Source organism: Megalops cyprinoides, chromosome 2, assembly GCF_013368585.1.
Source record: "Megalops cyprinoides isolate fMegCyp1 chromosome 2, fMegCyp1.pri, whole genome shotgun sequence".
Classification (NCBI taxonomy): Eukaryota; Metazoa; Chordata; class Actinopteri; order Elopiformes; family Megalopidae; genus Megalops; species Megalops cyprinoides.
The window spans coordinates 12,869,878-12,889,410 of NC_050584.1; the positions used below are offsets into that span (position 1 = coordinate 12,869,878).

Genomic DNA, 19,533 nt, shown 5'->3' on the forward strand with positions numbered 1-19,533 from the left:
CATATGTTCTTCAGTACATTCCAAATTGTTGTTTTTCTGCATAAGCTTTGACATAGAATTCCAAGCTGTCATCAGTGTTTACATTCTGAGACATCTGCTAAACAACTCTGTTCACTTAACTATGTTCATAAGTTTAAAAAATATGTACACATACACACACACACACACACACACACACACACACACACACACATGCAAATGAAAAACGCCTTTCTCTCAAAGAAGGGAGATGAGTAATTGAGAGAAAACACTAGTTGTGACAGAGGACATCAATTTCTGAGGCTGTAAAAACAGCCGGCACAATTGGCATCACTCTAATTTGCTTTCTTTGCAGGGCCTGCTAATTAATGACTTGATGGAGTGGCCGAGCCCTCTGGGCCTTAACCTCATTGTTTCCAGTCTAGCCGCCAGAGTCAAGCTAATTGTGGCGCTATGGTTACCGTTTCGTGTCAGAAAAGAATTTTCATTGCTTTAAGCATTTTTTTCTCGCGATGAATGATGGTCCACCAGTCTGAATTTTTGCTGATTGTTAGAATGGCGGAGGCTGAGAAAAACATGTTGTTGTTTCAGAGTTTGATGTGTGGCTGAATGATTTTAGTACCTGCTGGTTTTTGCTTGAGGCTAACATGAAGAGGCAAAGTGCATTGCATTGCATTGGTTCCTGGTACAGTACTATGCTTACCTGGCCTATACATGCCGATTGTATTACAATGACAGAAGGAGTAAAGAGTCATGCACTTTTTGTGCTGTTTATCTGATGTTTCTTTGTGGTTACCTTTACATGGTACAACAGAGAGAGGAACCTGACTGAACAAATAGCATATACAACTACAGGACATGACTGGAGTGCGTGCGACTTTGGAGAATTGAAGGCTGTGAACCAGGCTCTGTTTTCTCAGATAAGACAGGCCAGCAGAGGCTGCTAGAACAATACACGGAATGTTGTATTCTGCTCTACTAACCCTCTGGGCATGCTTGGGACAGAAGTCAATACTCTTTGCACACCCACAAATCAGAGTGGAGCCAGCTTCAAGCAAACATGTAAATTGTGAGACAAGGTCTACTGTACTGGCACGGCACACAGACCGAGTCACTACCAACATTGTTTGAATAACCTTGAGGTTCCCTGTGCTTGGTGTGGCCAGGCGGGGCAGCCGGCCCCTAGCATGTGATGCAGTTATAACAGTGTTAGTCACAGCCAGGACCTGTGAGACAGAGTTGCTGATTTATGAGTACTGAGAAAGACAAACAAAATGAAAAATGTCGGGGTGGAGCAGGGGCGAGAAGAAAAAAGACCGTACCATTCCAGATGGTTCTCCACAAAGGCTGACATGGGGCTGATCTGCACTGTGTATGTGTCGTTGGCAGAGTACTCGAACAGGCCGTAGTATGGGTTGAAGAGCTCCTGAGAGAGCAGGAAGAAGAACTCCCGCGACGGGCCACTATAGTCCAGCCTGGTGGGATAGACATAAGGACTGTCACTAGACATGCATCACCTCACACCCCGACAAGGGACAATCTGTTAAGCTTACTAGCCAAGGTGACAGGTAGACAGGTAGGACCATACCCTTCCTCTCCCATGAAGGTGACATAGAGCTTGTTCCTCTGGAGCTCTTTGCGAGAGTAGGCCATCACCTGGTTGAAAGTCCCCTCCAGCAGGTGGTCTCTTCTAATGATTAGCCTGTGAGGAAACAACATGGAGAAGATTAGTATGCATTGCAACAGGCACAGTTTAGTAGCAAGCCACCCCTGTGCCCACCATCACAGGCCCCGGTGCCTCTTCTTGTGTGCAGTGGTGGCGAAGCCTCAAACACTTTCCAAACACTTCATGTTTAGTGAGACTGAATGAGAATCTCTTAACTTAGCCATGAAAGCAGCTTCCATAGTTGTTATTGCAGAGCTGAAACCTATTAAATGTGATCGAGAAGTAATCATAAATTTCTAGAGTAGACTACAGTCACACATCTCATCTGCTGACATCAACAGTAGCCTCTGTGGGTACAATGAGGGCCTCCAGTGATGCGATCAGTCTGGCATTTTCATCACACCCTGCCATCACGCTGTCACCGATGAGGGGCGCTTGTCCGTGACACACACTTACTTGATTTTTCCTGGCCCCTGTCCATAGCCCTTGGCTTCTAGCTTCCTGTAGAAGTTGCGGAGCTTGGCCTCGAAGTCTCTGCGGTAGGGAGCAGGCGCTCTGGCCCTCTGTAAGCCTGCCAAGACAAACACACGCACCGCCGCTGCTTCAGAGGCACAGAGATTGTCAGCACTTACTGAGGGCAAATTCATGACACTTCCCTCAGAGGGGACAAAGATAGGTGTGAAATAACACATGGCAATATATACCACGGCATATCCATTTAGATGTCCGTCAGCGAAGGTCTGGAGCCACTAATGGACGTGGCACAGCAGGGATATGAACGCAATTTACACAGGCCTGAGACTCGTGTGAGAGTGAGTAAAAACAAGCAGACTTTGTGTCAGATTTTTTATTAGGTCACATCCATCGAAAAAAAATGTGGAACAATTACTGGTCCCCTGCTGGGGCTCTGCTTTTAGCTCTTTTGTGTTCAAATTTACATTTAATCTCAGAAATTCATCAAGACCATTTAACAAGCTGACTGCTGTTCTCAAAACCACTGTTATGATGCTCGCTGTGATACAGCAGAGACTCGTGCAAATTGCTTTACTTGGGTCTGTGAAAGACACATTGAAGGTAACCATGCACACATGGGAGCCATCAACAGAGAGTCCAAATTACTCTGTCAGCACAAAAAGAGCAGACCAGCTAAATGACAACTTCAGGCACACTCCAGGCACTATGGTTTAAAAGAAACAGAGTGAATTTGCTTTGAGAAAACCTAATTTCAAGCCATGATTTACAAATTCAATTCAAATCCAAGGGGGGGGGGGGGGATGTGATCAAGCACATACAGCTAGTCATATCAACCTGAACACCTGAGATATGCCCACCTGGGGAGTTCTGGGGCGAGGATCCAGGGGAGCAGCGGGGTGAGAAGCTGTAACCCGGATGAAAGGAGTGGGGAGGGATGTATGACATGATCTCCTCCTCAAACAGGCTAGTGACAGGACAGAAAGATCAGATATTGAAACATGAAACCCATCAAAGATCACAGATAAAACACCAAAGCATGCTTACCTTGAATATGTACACACATACATATCCTGCCACGCAGGAGAGTAATACACAAAGCCTGAGACCAACTTAAATAAAGACGAAAAGATTAATATATTAGCATCTACATATAAACTAATTTTTGAAGGAATAGTACAAACACTGACAGAATCATGGTGAATTAAAAGCTATTGAATCAAACATGAAAGTTATTTGAATGTCAGTATTGCAGTAGGTTGCAGTGGGTTGCAGACTAGCACAGCCATCATTGGGTCAACTTTTTATTGGCCACCGTGTAAGTAAAGCAATGTGTCATTTCTCTCTGAACAGTTCCAGGGAGGGATGAGAATTGAGGTATGTCCCCTACTACACTAAACACTTTAAGACCTTTGAAAGGGGATGGAAGGTGCTACATCAATCCTTTGTACCAACAAAATTCATCAGGTAAGTGCATTGCCTTAGTGCATTTGCCAAAGTCATAAAGGACAGTGTTAAACATCTAATTAGTGAAAGAGGAGCTTATACTATGATGACAAAATGTAGTGGATGATCTTCTTTAGAACAGAAACATGAGTGCTAGAAACATTTTGTTTTGTCACACCCTTGCTGCACATTAAATAAAAGTCACGCCACACCGAGATACCAACACGGCAGGCAGATCTAGCAAACGTGAATCAGACTCGTTTTGGACTGTTTGTAGACTTCTCTGTAAGCCTACGGCAGTCACATTGCAGTCCATGCCATGCAGGTGTGGATACGGCGTAAGGCAAGGAGCCCTGTTGATGCAATAATCCAATTGGCAGCAGGAGAATGAATGAGGCCCACAGATCTGTCATAGGGCAGGAGATCCGCCCTCAGCCTCCAGCTTACGGTAATCCGGCGAGAGGCTAACGGCGCTGGCGTAAACACCGTCTGCCTCACCGCGTGTTGCCCTGTGCCTGCTGGCTCCCCGCACTGCAAAGTTGCCGTGGCAGTAAAAGGTCTCTGTTCCCACACACATTGACAATCTGAAGCTCGTAAGGAACAGATAGACTGCAGACTATGGGCAGTGGTGAGGTGCTGTATAAAGAGCAGGTGTGGTCGCCCAAAGGTGGACCAATGTTTTTATATTCTTGAACAACGTACTTGACCTTAATTGCTCCAGCTGTATGAATGGACAATACACATGTCACTCTGAATGGTGGCGTCAAATAAACAAATATGTTATGTAAGACTGAGACAGGGCACACAGGATTGCTTAGCTTTCAGTTTTGTGTATTCTCAGCTGTACAGAGAAGTGTATCCAAAGAACTTCAGAGTCCATAAAAGGCAGAGGATATCAGTTAAGAGAAGGCCCATAACACATAATGCTGGTTGCAGTGGTGAAGTCGTATGTGAAGGAAGCCTACCTTAACAATATGACCAGGTCTGCATCACATGACAGCTTCTCTACCCCGTGTGTGCCTTCTGTTCTTATGTAGTGGATCTTCTCCCTGAGCCCGAAAGGAAACCACATCACATCACACAAATTCCATTTTTTTAAAATCCACCCCAAAAAATCTGTCCTGCACTAATTCTAAAAGTAGCGCAGCTAAGAGTCTCTTGAAATTTCATCTGCAGTGCACTTCACCTAATTGAATCGCGATCCAATTGCTGACAGCACAGAGTTCACAGCGAAGGCTCTGCCGTGGAATGCTTTTAGGATAATAGCCGAGTTTCAGCCTTTGAGAGTTATGCCTTGAATACAGAGCGGAATTCTTGAACACATACGAAGAACTAGTACTGTGATTCCTTTGTGGGTTTTTTTTCTCACACGTTAAAACAGATGTCTGGTGTAATCCAAACATAATAACTGGCATGAGTAACTGTGGACCATGCCTTCCGATGGCATTTACATACAGACTGTAGAACAGGAGAACTCCATTTACTCTGTGTTAGTGAAGGTACAAGGCGTTTAGGCTCTGCATTTATCTCACCTAAGGGCATGATTCCTGGCAAGGCTTGGCTGCCGTTCTTGAAGCATTTCGAAGATGTTGGGCTGGCGGAGGAATGCCACGATCTTGTCATTATAAGCTGTAAGCAGCCACACAAAAAAAGGCAATGAGAGATTGCATCATTGACCCCATGAGACCCCATGTGTAATTAATTTCCCCTTTTATAATGTTGTAAAATATGGCCAGAGATGAGAACATGGATGCAATGGACCTCATCTTTGACTCCTTGATTTCAGGAAAATAGTACAGTAATAGCCCTCTCAACACAGAAATACTTGCATAAAGAGAAAAAGATTAATCCTCGTTTTGGAGGACTGATCTGAATTCTAAGCATTGTTCTGCTGACGTATGGTTTAATATGAATGCTTTTATGGTCAATAGCCATTAATCATCTTTTCATCCACACAGCAAAAATGTTCCCACTGTAGTCTAGCCGTATCTCAAAATTATATGCCTGGGTTATGAACATCTGCACATACACCAAAACATATGTAAGGCACCATTACGGTTTTGCACTTTGCTTAAACAGATACATAAATATTCAATAAGCTCATGTCAGCCCTTAAATCCATCAAGCAGACTGATGGCCGAGAAGCGGGGCGGCGTCCTCTGTGTTCTGGGACCTATCATTACAGCCTGAATCTCAGCCCGCTCTGCTGGAGATGGCTTTCTGAGGCCACGCGGAATTCTTGAGGGGAAGGCCGGCGCTTTGAGCACAATGCAGACCGGCTGGCTAAGCCTCCCTTCGCGGGCCAGCCATTTCAGGCCCTGCTGTTGGCGTAATTACAAGATCCCCTTAAAAGCTGATCTCTTGGGTTTGGCCCTGGGGCTCCGGGAGGGAGGTTACAGTCACGCACACTCCGCTCCTCGCACGGGGATTCCACAGCAGGGCGGTGTGCTTGGGGAATGCCCACGGAACACTAAGAAAACTTCTGAGTGCTGAAGCCACTGCAGCAGTGGAGACTGTGACAGACTGCTCCAAAACATGGCCTAACAAAGATGATCGGTGCAGGGGCACCGATCACTAGATCCGGGTGCAGTTTTCATATATCCAAGGACATACATTCCTTATTACAAATATGCATACATATATACAGTCCTTTTTTCCATGTATTATTACCATCAGTCCATTGGCTGTAAGAGAATGAAGTGCATATTACTAAATACAGCACACTATATTAAACTACACCAGAGTAACACATGATGCAAGACCTGCAGTGCACAGGTAGCCAAGATGCTAACAGGAAGAGAAAATTAAACTCTTTCACAGACCTAGGGGCACTGCGTCCTGGTGGTACTGGTTGCGAATGGCTGCCACCAGACTGTTTCCCGGCCTTGCCAATAAGGATGCCCCTCTACTCCGGGACACCTCAGACGCCTGCCAAATCACAGCAACAAAGTGGTTCGTAAACAGACAGGGAGCCGTTGGGCCATTTCTGTGCTTTGAGAACAAAGCCTATATGCCATTTAAAATACACACAATACAGACTTACTTGCACATAACATTTTAATATTTCATTTATACTAGAGTACCAAAATGTCTGGACATACACGCTTTTCAGATTTTCATTCTGATTTCAAGCGCTGCGGCTGGCGTTACTGATCTATCTGGTGTGAAACATGAGTTTGAAACGCTTCAGTAGAGTTTTCAGTTTCCCTTCCCACACCCCGCTTGCTTCATTCTTCCATCTGGTTGGCGGGACAGCATGATAAAATGCACAACCCCGTAGCCTGAACACACAGAACGACTCAGAATAATGAGGAACACATTTAACAGGGCCTGCATCCACACGAGATCAAACAACAGGAAAGCGTGGTGGGTCAGGAATTACCGCCTGACCATGAGTCTGTAAACAAGGCTTCCTCTGCAGGTGACTGAGGCCGGCGCAGCGCCACCTGGAGTTCAGAGAGGCTAACTGTTTTCTTAGCATCATGAAGCAGCTAATGGGAATGCTTAAGGCCCCAGTGTTACATCAGCAGCCCCTGCTGACCCCGCTCACCTCTCCAGCACTGTAGCTGCGTAGCCTCTGCAGGTGTTGCCTGTGGGTCAGGTGGTTTGGCAGTCGTCCATTCTGCAGAGGGATCCTGGGGTCGATAAAGGTCGTCGCCCGGCTGTTATGGTCCACGAAAAACGACTGGCAGAGAAATGAGATGCCGAGGTTTGTAGGCACTTGTGCATTTGACAATGGCAAAATCTCACAAAATCACTCAGGGTGGAATATATTTCATATGATTTTCCTATTCTGCTTAAATATGTGATAAACTAAGTTTAATGCAGTGACGAGATCCACTCTGCTTACATTGGTGCAACAGAAAACAACACACATGTGTTTATAGGCATAGATTTCTGATGGGCAAAGTGTGGGAGTCCATCTACAATTGAGTGTCAGCAGAGTCAGATCATAGTCCAGGTTCTCTACCTTCCCCTGCTGGTCAGTCTTGATCTCCCAGCCTCTGGGAAGCTCCAGCTGTGTGTCAGCGAACTTGTTGAGGAACGTGACCAGGTCCCGGTTGTGTTGGTAGCGCTCAAAGTTCCGTGCGTCCCTGCGTATTTTCAGGATCATGTGCTTTAGGCATGTACTGTTGGTGAACATCCGGTAGGCACCCTGCCACAGAGACAACGGAGGAAGAGTGTGCATTTAAAATGCATGTCTTTAGGTGGTACATTCTGATTTACCATTTTTTAGCAAAGCATTTTGGGTTTTAACATGCCCCTGTACTGAAAACAAATATGGAAACAATAAGTTTCCAATACAAACAACATGTTCCCCCAAAAGTATGTGGGAAGGGACTGGATTTTACTGACCACGGCAGCGTGTTGAAATATTCTGTCTAGAAACAGCCAGGCATTCCAATTAGGGAAATCGATGCTCAGATATATAGCACCACAACATACAGTACATGCAGTTTTTAAATAGGCCATTGTGAATCTCTCTGCCCTGCTTAGATCTCATGGTTCCTCTAGGAATCTAGGAATAGATGGTGAGCTCTGTGGACTCTGTGACAGAATGAAATAAGAAACCTATCAATATCAAGATGCTGCTTTTCAGGTCAGACACTGCTGAGGTCAGCTTGATGACGGTGTGGCAAGGAGCTGAAGCCACTGCGGTCAGGCAGACAGGTGGGACTGCAGCAATGTCACTTCCCAAAATAGCATCTGAGACTGCCATTCTGAGCTGTTTTGGGCTAACTTCCTATTTGGGGGGGGGGGGGGGGGGGGCATTTCCTCAACGGGCTGTACAATGCCGATATACTTTTTCCTCCAACTTTGAAGAAAAAAGTACTCAAGTCCTAGAATAGAAAACTGTAAAGAACAGTAGAAAAGTGAAGTGCATAAACTTAGGGCTAAATAGACACTGCCAGTGTCAAAGATGCCTCGAGATGTGAGAAAACTATTACTGCTTTGTGCTGGCTACTCACATAGTTGGCATGGAGAACTGTGAAGAACTCGGGGTGGGTGATGAATTTGACCGCAGGGCACTGCAGCAGCAGAGTGATCTTCTGAGTGTTGACCGGGGACGAGGGAGACTCCCTCCTCAGCTCTGCACACCACCAGCACAGGGGACACAATACATCACAGAGCGTCACCAAAGTCACTTACACAGAGAGGGCATTAACCCTGCGCTGAGGGATGGGAAAACTAAAAGTGGCATTATCCAATTTAGCTCTGGGGTTTATTTCTACCCTTTTAAAATCCTTCACTCCTTTGACCAGCCCACTCAGACTTCATGAGATTTGGGGGTTTGTACCATTGGCCTGTGGGGGGGAGTCTGTCTCCATGTCAATGCTGCCTGTTCGCTCACTTCTCCGTCCGCTCCCGTCCTCTGTGGCCATCGTCCTTTGGATGTTCTGGTACCTAGGCAGGAAGTTCAGAATTATCACTCACTCAGGGTTCTACAGCAAGGGACTACAACCAAGGCCTTTTCTCAAAACATCAACAAACAAAAACACCAAATCTGCAAGGTTATCCACTCTGAGGACAATTACTTTAGGAAAAATAGTAGAAAACTGCTAAAGATTCTTCAAAGCAGATGCCACTCCAATATATACAGTGCTAACTCTTACAAAACAGCCTTTTATGCAACATTCCATGGCATAAAATTGCTACCACAGTAACGAATATGTCCCATGACGGCTGCTATATCTCCCTCACTGAACCATTACCAATGGTTATTGTGCTGGATCCCAACGATTGCATTGCCAGAGAGCACTCATTTTTGAAAATCAGGGTGCAGTTTGCTTTGGTGGTCCAGGAGTTGACAACCCTGAAGGTCAGGAGTTCAAACCCATACACCAGAGTTCTAGGATTCTGATCAGATCAGACCTGACTTTTACATAACTGCCACACCAAATGACTACCACACAAGACTGCTGCTGCTGTAAGTAATAAGGCATAACAGGGTGTTGGCCATGCTGGTTATAACTGCCACACACTGTTGGGCATACACCCCTGGCTGTAAGTTATTCCAGTGCAGCCAACACCCCATCCTACTTTATTGCACTTATACAAGGTGTTCTTTACAATAAAACATAGTTTTTTCCATTTTGAATTCATTAAGAATGCATTACTGCTTGGAGAATTTTCATGCCATGAATACTGAATTCTGTCACAATCTTGAGATTCATATTATGAGATATTCTGCATGAAAAATTAAACTTAAGTCCCCCTACAGGTTTCAGAGTTAAATTTCAGCTTTGCTTTGCATTGGTTTTTGGAAAGAATTAGCATTCACTATTTGACTTGCAAGCTTGAAGAAACTATTTTTGCATGACTGATGACTTGTGCTGCCGACGCCTTTGGTTTCACTGGGACAATTGGCAAGACGAGAACGGAAAGACTATTCATGGCACACTCAGGCTGTTTAGGTAGCTACACTACATTAGTTTAGCAGACACTCCTATCTTGAGCAAATTACATAGCATGCAATTTTTTATTCGTTATTCATTTATACAGCTGGATGTTTACCAAGCCAAGTCTGATTCAGTGCCTTGCCCAAGGGTGAAACAGCAGTGGGCCACCTGGGAATCAAACCAACAACCTTTGGGCTGGGATCCCTGATACTTACCAGTACATTTTGGGTAACTGTACCCCAAAATAATGTAAATATGCAAACTAGGGGGCATTAAGTTCAGTGTCCATGTCAGGTAGCTGTTAGCAGTCTGTGATTTTCAGGAATTATGTTCATGTTTACTTCGACCAATAATAATTATATTATTAGAAGTAAAAAAAAAACTAGTTAATAGATTACAGAAAGTACAGCTCATAAATGACAGTAATTTCAGTATATTGTGAAATAACACCTTCAGTAGATATATTTACTAAATATTATATTCAAATATATTTCCTATTGGTATCACCTGTGAACTATCATCCTTCTGAAATCCAATCTGAAATGCTAAAGTGTTGTTTAGTCTCATTTGTTCTAAATAAAAACTGTAATGATTCGGCAGCTGAAACAAAATCTTCAAACATATTATCCCTAACAGTTTTCTTTTACTGGTGTACCAGAGAGGCTTGACTTGGACTGACTGTCCTTCAATTGTCTTAGCACACAAGAGTGCATACTGACATGTAATGGTTTACATTGGACTGCAAGTGATTTTAAGGACACTTCAGGTGGTATAATAATAATCTACTAGATCCATGAATGCACATATTGTACCTACAGCAGTGTAATATGCCATATTGAATTTTGTTGTACAGATTTGTTAAATCCTACTGTAACCACTACACTTTGTTTATTGATACACTTTCACATAACGGTCTGTTAGAGTTGCCCCTCCACAGATATACAAGCAAGAAGATGGCAGCGATACTACTAGACTGTATTAGATCTACTGTAGAAAAGTTTGAGTCAATTATTAGAATAATGTAAAAATGGATGAGCGAATGAATACATTAATTATAGAAGTTAGCCTAATTAGGCCTTCATGCATTTATCTGTTAATGGTATATTCATTTTGATACCACACATTAACTTATTCTTTCATATTACCTTTCGGTAAAACACTGTAAAGTACATGTTAAGAACATGCACTTCCACTTGGCTATATAGTACAGGAAATCAACAATCACACCATAAGAGCAGGAATCCATGGGTATGAGGTAATGGACCAATGGCCTACACATTGAATGGTATAAGTGATGCTAATATGATGAAGTCTATGAAGAGGTTGTCTTAATGATGGAGTCATGTCAGAAGATACATAGAAGGACTTCCTTTTAAAGCCAAGAAAGAACTATTCATTGCCAATGGCACATAATAATGTGATTCCCCTCCTTAACGTACAACACTGAAAAGTGAAATTTAATAGGAAATCCATTTAACGCCATTTGAGTCCTGAATCTCATTTCTTCAGGGGTTTTTTTGTGCGCATGATGACTCCCCAGTGGTGCACAATTAGGTCTGGGCTGGGAAAAAATGAGCTCATGCCTAGAAGGTATATGCGCGCTGAATCTGGAGTTAACAAATTATGCTGACTGCAAACTAACTGGCTGGGAGAGCAGTCAAAACAGAGAGCCGGGCTGCTCACGACCACACCTGCCGCCCATTACAAACCAACAGAGTGTGCTATATTCAGCTGTGGGCGTAGGGTGGATCGCATTAAGAATCATACTTTCTTAGGGTTTTAATTGCCTTATTCGGCTGAAAATATCCGGATTAGCCATGTTCAGATAGGCTTAAGCATACACGACAACACTCAGACTCTGCGGGGGTATCCAAGCACTTTCACACACTAGTACTCTTAGCATGGCGAGGCGATTCTCAGTGGAACAAAACACTTTGCTCCCTACATTCATGCCACTGCCAAGATCTAACAATGGGCAGAGCAGTGTTCAGTTCTGTGGGCAGCATTCCTACTCCCTTTCCACTGGTTGGTTTTGGCGTGGAAGCTCATCATACTGTATGATACACCCACCCTTACTTTATAAAATAGAACCCACTCACATGGAAGTTAACACAAAAATACTCTTTGCTGTTTGCAATGTTACCTTAGACAGCCATGAAGTAGAGGTGACATTGATGTTCATAAAACAACACTTTCAAATGCAGGAGGCAAGATAGCAATTACTGTAATTGATGTTCACTATATCAATGAGATCAAAAAGTCCTAAAGTCATATAGTCCTTTGTGTACGAGCAGTTTACCTGAAACTGTACAATGCACGTACAGGTATGTATATTAAAAACCACCATCTGCTATCCTTATTAGAAAAAGGGACAGAAATGGGATGAAAAGAGTGTTTTATCTACAGCTAACATCAAGGTTTCCGACACAAAGTAATGCGAAGGATAGATACCCGAAATGAAGGTTAAACTGACAAAATAAAGCAGTGAATCAGTCAGTTGAGCAGTGAGTCAGCCAGCCACGAGTCAAGTGATACCCTCAAAAGACAGCAAAATAAACCTCAGGCAATCCTTTCCCCTGTCAGCAAACATTACACCCTGAAAAAAATGCATTTTGAGGCTGCATTCTGTTGTGCATCCTCTAGATGGCAGTATGTCACAAACATTCATTGTGTTTACTGCAGAGGCACTGTACACTGCAGTCTAACACATCGTTCTAGATGGCAAAAAGATTTCACACTGACACCACCTACCATGGAAACTCTACAGAAAATAACACAGAATCCTGAGTTTAATGATCAAACTTACATAATTCACTGTCCATCAGTGGCTATAAATCATTTCTCCTGAACTTGCAGGCTGCTAGGTGCTGCAGGGTGACTGCGGCATCCTCTGGCCTACGCTCACCTACAGACTCTGACAGTTTCCCCCCCTGTTCCCCTTTCGCTGTCTGTCACCTTCTGTCATTCACACGTGTCCCTCCTGTCTCCCTCACCTCCTGTTGAGCTGCTCCATCTGCTGCAGGGAGCCGGACCTCTGTATCCCGTTGGACATGGCGGCGGTTGTAGGCCGCTGCCACGTGGTGGTCCGGTTGATGTGGTCCACGTAGAACACCCGGCCATGGCTGTCGATCCGCGCCTCCCAGTCTGCACATGTGGGAGACAGGGGGGTCGGGGAAGGAGTACGAGTCACTGGGGCAGCTCCTTATCACCCGATCGCCAGAGACGGGGCGAGGGGGGCCACGATCCTGGCAGTCCAACGTGCAACGGAGGCATGGGGACAACACTAAGTCACAGAAGGGTGGAAGACACAGATACTTTGCCAGACAGACTGCTGCTGGGTGTTGTTAATGAGGAAAAAGTGAGAAACCTTGCAACTTACTTCACCTGTCAATGAATTGGTGCATTCTGGGCTATGGGGGCAGGAAAAGAGCACTTCAGGGAATCAGATGATAATTTTACATCTGCTTCATGAACCCCATCTTGTTATTGGGAGAAGTATGTTTTTCCCACTGGACTCATAATCTTACATCCCTGATAAGCAGATATACTTTTAAGTAGGACTGGGTGGCAGCGTATCATAGTGGTTAAGGAGCAGGACTTATAACCGAAAAGTTGCTGGTTCAATCCCCGCTGGGAAACGGCTGCTGTACCCTTGGGCAAAGTACTTAACCCAGAATTGCCTCAGTAAATATCCAGCTGTATAAATGGATAACACTGTAAACAACTGTAACCTATGTAAGTCGCTTTGGATGAATAAATGTAAATTTTTTTTCTGACCCGTTCACCACCGGTCGTTGGTGCGCCACAAAAAGAGTACGTCTTTATTAACAATACGGTGATATCATGAACACAATTTAAGGGGTGTTGCGTATAAATTAAGCAATAACCAAGTCTTTTGCTAACAAATATTCATAGTGTATAAAGCTTCACATTGTTCTATACCAGAGTGTGCGTAAGACCCATAAGTGAACGTTCCCTGCCTTCTCGATCCCTGACGACAGCTTGGGTATGTGTAATGTGTACACACAGCACTGCTTGTTATTGTAGTGGTCCTGTCCACACCACAGACTGTAAGTAAAAAAAGCGAAAAAAATACCACTGTGCTGCAGAACAACCATGAAGGTCACGGTTACCTAGCACATCAGGTCGTGCTGTTTGAGACCTGTGAGGAGAAAGCCAGTCATACAGTTCAATGGGGCCAGGTCTGAGGGAGGACCACTACTGGAGAGCAGTAACTACTAACGGTCGGTTACATTAATTCTGTCCCTCTTTTTTACATCACACTGACAGCATGTTATTTCTGTTCTACACATTTTGCACTGCAACTTCAAGATCATGGGCTTTATCAACTTAATGGCAGTCATCTGGGACCAGAAAATCACATCAAATAATAGGCAAAATTTTAGAACCAGTGTAACGCTCTGTTCCAGGGATGGACATTCTGAGCCTAAAGGGCTGAATTCCTTCATGTCCTTCTCTTTTAAAATGACGAACAAAGCCCAGAACCGAAAAGAGTAGTTTCAGGGAAGACATTAATTATGAGACTGAAATGCTTCAGCACTAATGTGGAAAAGAAACTTCCTGGCTTGGAGCCCTGCAGGAGCAAGATTAAGTACCCCTGCTCTACTCTGTTAAATATTTCACAAGAACAACATGAGCATGAGTGTGATGAATCCACACAGAGCCCGCATAGTCACAGCAGTTAGTCTGGGAGCACTAAAAGCGAGTGAAAAGAGCCACTGGGAGATTTCGGTCAGAAATACAAGTTGGCAAAGCAACCAAGGAACTGAATACACCGTTAATGTTTTTATTACCTATCAGAACCGTATTAAGTCAACAGCAGAGTCACCTGAGGTACAGCTCGTGCTTCATCGGTGCAATGTGAAAGTGCACATGAGGTAGGTTTTTATTTGCTGTAGTCAGGTGGCGTGCTGCTGAGAAAACAATGTACTGACTGTAAGTTGAGTGGTCTTCAACTGCCTTTTTATTATTGTGTAGGCAGTACAATAGTAGTTTTTCACAGATTCAGACATACCGCAGAATCCCAGGGGCTGAGCGCTGCACCTGGGCTGTCTGTGCTTAACCAGTGAGCTCTCTTTAATGATGCTGGGGGTGGCTATTACATGGGCTGTCTGTTTTTTACCGGTGAGTTCTCTTTAACAATGCCTGTGTATGGCATTTTCACATTGATGGCTCTATCCACATGGGCCACATTTAAATCAGTCACGCCTGAAAAAAATCCCCATGCATTTATGCAGAATTATAACATGCGCCAAAATCACATCTGTGTGCTGCCAGGTTCACAGAGACAAGAATACATCAGCTACACCCGTTTGATGGCCAATTCTAAAAGCTGGAGGTGTTTCCTCTCAGTGGCAGGGCATTTGCTATCAGATCTCCACGAGGAACTCCCTGCTGAGCTGATTTTCAGCGTCTATTTTTAGCCCTTTGACTGGGTGCCCGTTCCATTGTAAAACCCACAGCTCAGCAGGACCACTGTGGATGTGACATTGCACCAAGCCACAATACCAACACACAGCAGCATGCAGAAAAGCAGGGCCTGTTCGTACTCATTAGTCATTGCCTCAGACCAGAAAAAAAATCCCTGCATACAGCGGAACAAAGAAACTATAGCTATAAAACATTTAGACGAAGGTTGACAAGCGACTGCAAGATTTCAGCATCTTTTTTTTTTTTTCTGCGGTTTCAAAATCTGCATCGTTCTCATATGGTGATTTGTTTTTTTTTCCCAGTGGTTTCCGCTGTGGAAAAGACGCAGAAACAGGAACACAGCCCTTCCCAGTTCTAAGCCGGCACCGACAGTCATGGAGCTGATCGTGAGCGTCGGGCCTTGCTCACCTTTCGGAAGGTCTGCGCAGGCAGGTCTCTGGCAGGAAAAGGAAGGGGTCTGAAGTGACGGGGGCTCCGGGCCCACTGAGCAGGGCCCGTCCCAGCATTTGCATTGCGATCATTTCCAAGTCCATTTGTTATAAATTTAGACTACAGTCCCTATTCTGCCTCTCAACCGCTTGTCACCATGGAAACTGAGAGCCCAGGTCCCAGATGTGAAAGATAAGCCTAAGTCTAACTCACTCACTCGCAGACACACAACTCCAGAGCTGTGGGTCTAAATAATGTGAGCAGTGGCAGGAGTACCCCAGAGCCATCTTTTAGCATTAAAGCTTCCACCCACAGAAAACTCAGGGAGGTACAGTCACTACTCTGAGGGTATAGAAATGCATCTCTCTACAGATTCTGCCATCCCTCTTCCCTAGGTAAGAGAACTGGTCTTAGAAAGATAATGGCAAACAGGATAAGTACACCGTACACCTTATTTCTATTTTACCATACTTACCCAGAAATATGAATATTGCAAAAATAAAAATGAAGCAGGTTTAGACACACTACTTTCCCTAAGCAGTAAAGGGTGAAGAGGACTACTACAATGGTGTTTAAAATGCAGGGTGATCATTAGGTCCCAATGTGTGTCTGTGAAAACATCTTTATTTCAGCACAAAAGTATGATAATAATTTCACATGTCCATAAACAATTTCGCTCCCCTTGGGTTACACCTGAATCTGTAATAAGTAGAACATTAACACTCATCTGTAATTATGAAAGAATTCTCAAGAAGAAGTTTCACAACCAAGGAGACTTGGAGTTTATGACCAATCTGTGCTATAGAGTTTAGTAAGGTATTATATTGAAATGAAATGCATATATTGAAATGAATTGTTTTGCACATTACAGCACAGTACAATATGGATACAACCTACTCCCACCATATTGTGCCATCTAAAGGCAACTCAAACCTCAGAGTCCGTAACAACGGGGGAAAAATTCCATCTCCATTTCAAAATCAAATCTATTTCAGAGATGAGACATGAACTCCTGATTCAGAGAATCAATCATAACTCACATCCCTGTCTAGTGGCATTTGACCCTACCCCTCAGATATCGGGAATAACGGAATCCAAAGACTGGGCAGGTGGAATGAAAGGGAAACAACAGGCCTCCAATGATGGCACATGACATGGCATGTATGCATGCCCCCCCCCCCCCCGCAGGGGACCTCACAGACATGGTCACATGTGGACAGGATGGCAGGGGGTGGCCCCATCCTTGATGAACACAGTGAGGTGGATATGAGTCCTGACTGGAGGGGACAATGACACAGGAAAGCTTACTTGGTGGCAACGGTTCGTCAATAGTTGGGTAATGGTGGGGATCAGGTCGCAAAGCAGGAAGTTGGCTGACTGGAGCATGACTGCATGGCAAGGGGCAATCGCCTATAAACATGAAAAAAAAAAACAATGAGCCTGTAAGCCAACAAAAATTGGATCAAGACAAAAATAAAAAAAAACATACACCTAAAAAAATGAAGCTACCAAAAGATACGTTGTCTTCTGTTTTTTCCCCCTCTGAGATCTGTCTCAGAGCGCTGGTAGAATGATTTTTTTCCCTCTTAAGTGGAGTCAATGGCTTGTTGATACGGAGAGATAAATCAACAGCTCGAAAAAAGTGATTACCTTTGCAGAATAGATGCTGGATGACTGAAATTTAATAATGCCGTTCTATTTTTGGAAATCTCCTGGCTGGGGTGAGGGCGAAAGTAAATCTACTCTTATTATTGTGACAAGAGATATTGCAGAGATTTACACCGTGCCTCCGAGCTGGCGTTAATTGCGTCGGCTCCTTCAGCTGTAAACAAATCACAAGCCTGTCATTTCGCCCTATTACATGTGTTGGTCGGGGGGGGGGGAGGGGGGGTGTCTTTAAAAAGCGGAGCTCCTTGTTAAATGTCAGGTAAACTGCGCCTCCCTCCTGGTGGTGAAAGCCAGCGGGGCTGCTGAGCTGCTGAGCTTGGACTGACGCCGGGTGGTTCTGCCTGGATGGGTTTACCGAGAGTTCTTGGCCACACAGGGCTTGCTGCATCGTGTCCAAAGAGGACGCGGGTCCACACAAAAACAGATTTATCAGGTGTAACGACTCTATAAAGACGGTGAGGCCCAGCTGCCTGTATGTGCGCTCTGGAAGACGGATGATGAAGTATACACGCGACTGAAAATTTTACCACTTCGTTACGCGTTTAACTTCAAATAAGACTCAGCTTTCAGCTTCTAGCGTCTTTACATGATGTTGTAATGTTTTTTTTGTGACAATGAGATAGGCCGTTGCCTTGGTGACATTAGCTCAGACAAAAAGGCAATAGAAATTCTAATTAGACCCAGCTAACTTTGAAGCACATGGAAAATGAGCACAAAAAAGTATTTCAGGACCTTTGATGTTTGCTGATTGAAGCAGGGAAAAAAGCCTGTCAAAACATGACAATGCTCCGTGGCCTACATTGCACAGTACGGCTAATGAGAATCAACATACAAAAAGACCTACTTTAAAAGATTCACATGCTCTGCATGTCTAACTGAAAAAAAAAAACATAACAATGCTTCTCGGCATTTCAGGCAAACATCTTTGAACTCAGATCACCCAATAGGCAAACTAACTGAACAAGACTATTTCGTGGGCAATATGGCTGAGCACAATGATGAAGGTAAATCTTGCTGACTGTGAACACACGTATTGCAAAACCACTTCAAAAACACCCTGTCAGGTCGATTAGGGCTTCTTTTGCTTGCAGAAGGGATCCCGTTTGAATCCACGCACTACTGTGCTGTGCAGACCACTTCACGGTGCGTTGTGACATCTCGGATGCTGTCACGCCTTTCCACCGTTCTGACCAAGGCTCAAGGCATACACTCCCTGGCCAGTTTGTTTGACCTAACAAATGAAGGGCAGAGTTCACCCGACAAAGGCACAAAGTGTCCGATTATTTGCTGAGGCTAACCACAGTGCCACTGTCAGGCCGTAATGAGATTATTCGTTTGAGCGACCAACGTAAATACCCCGAATGGCTCTTCTGAGAGCTCCCCCTACTTTTGCCCCAGTTTAGGAGGCCGGAGATGTGCGTCAGCTGGGGCTCGCTATGTGAATGGCTTTGATGTAAGCAGCTGTTTAAGGGAGAGAAGTGCAAAGCACAGCGGTTCCCTACACCGTCAGCAAAGCAGATGGCATTTAAAGGGAAAGAAATATTAATTAGGGTGGTTTGCGTTCTTTGTTCAGGTTCGTTAAACGGGGTCGAGGGGTTCGGGGGAATTAATTAGCACGCAGCGACAGATATCAACCACAAATCTATGGGGAGAGAAACAACAAGCCCCTGATTTCTCTGACTAATTGGTTACTGAACCTTTCACAGCTGTAGCTGTGGTCTTGGTTTCAGTAATGATGTTAAACCACTTCGCTAACCATTCAGACGATGGTGCTTTCGAAGAAGTGAGATAATCGACTGATTACAGCTCACATCTTTATTTTCGCGGATCATTTTATTCATGCAAAAATGTTTTGATATTGAGTTCTGACGATAACCTATTAGAAATGACAATGAAATAAAAGTATTCATAATGGAGGAATGAAGGGAATTGGTGTTGAACGGCCATGCAGTACAGAAGAGAATTAAAGCACCTGTATCCTTCACACAGAATATCAGTGCAGCAGATTGCTCACCAAAGCCA

At 44.3% G+C, this 19,533-nt stretch overlaps 1 protein-coding gene across 1 annotated transcript in view; it reads right to left on the reverse strand.

The window, feature by feature from the left end:
* Nucleotides 1–19,533, reverse strand: part of LOC118772437 (E3 ubiquitin-protein ligase HECW1) — an 86,259-nt gene that overhangs the window by 9,594 nt on the left and 57,132 nt on the right. The window contains exons 11-23 of the mRNA XM_036520761.1: nt 17,152–17,253; nt 12,957–13,107; nt 8,862–8,968; nt 8,533–8,654; nt 7,533–7,718; nt 7,113–7,247; nt 6,385–6,490; nt 5,095–5,191; nt 4,528–4,611; nt 2,977–3,083; nt 2,102–2,216; nt 1,568–1,681; nt 1,302–1,454 (exon numbers count right to left, since the gene is read on the reverse strand). Coding sequence (XP_036376654.1) covers nt 1,302–1,454; nt 1,568–1,681; nt 2,102–2,216; nt 2,977–3,083; nt 4,528–4,611; nt 5,095–5,191; nt 6,385–6,490; nt 7,113–7,247; nt 7,533–7,718; nt 8,533–8,654; nt 8,862–8,968; nt 12,957–13,107; nt 17,152–17,253 — 1,579 coding nt within the window. The remainder of the gene's footprint in view (nt 1–1,301; nt 1,455–1,567; nt 1,682–2,101; nt 2,217–2,976; nt 3,084–4,527; nt 4,612–5,094; nt 5,192–6,384; nt 6,491–7,112; nt 7,248–7,532; nt 7,719–8,532; nt 8,655–8,861; nt 8,969–12,956; nt 13,108–17,151; nt 17,254–19,533) is intronic.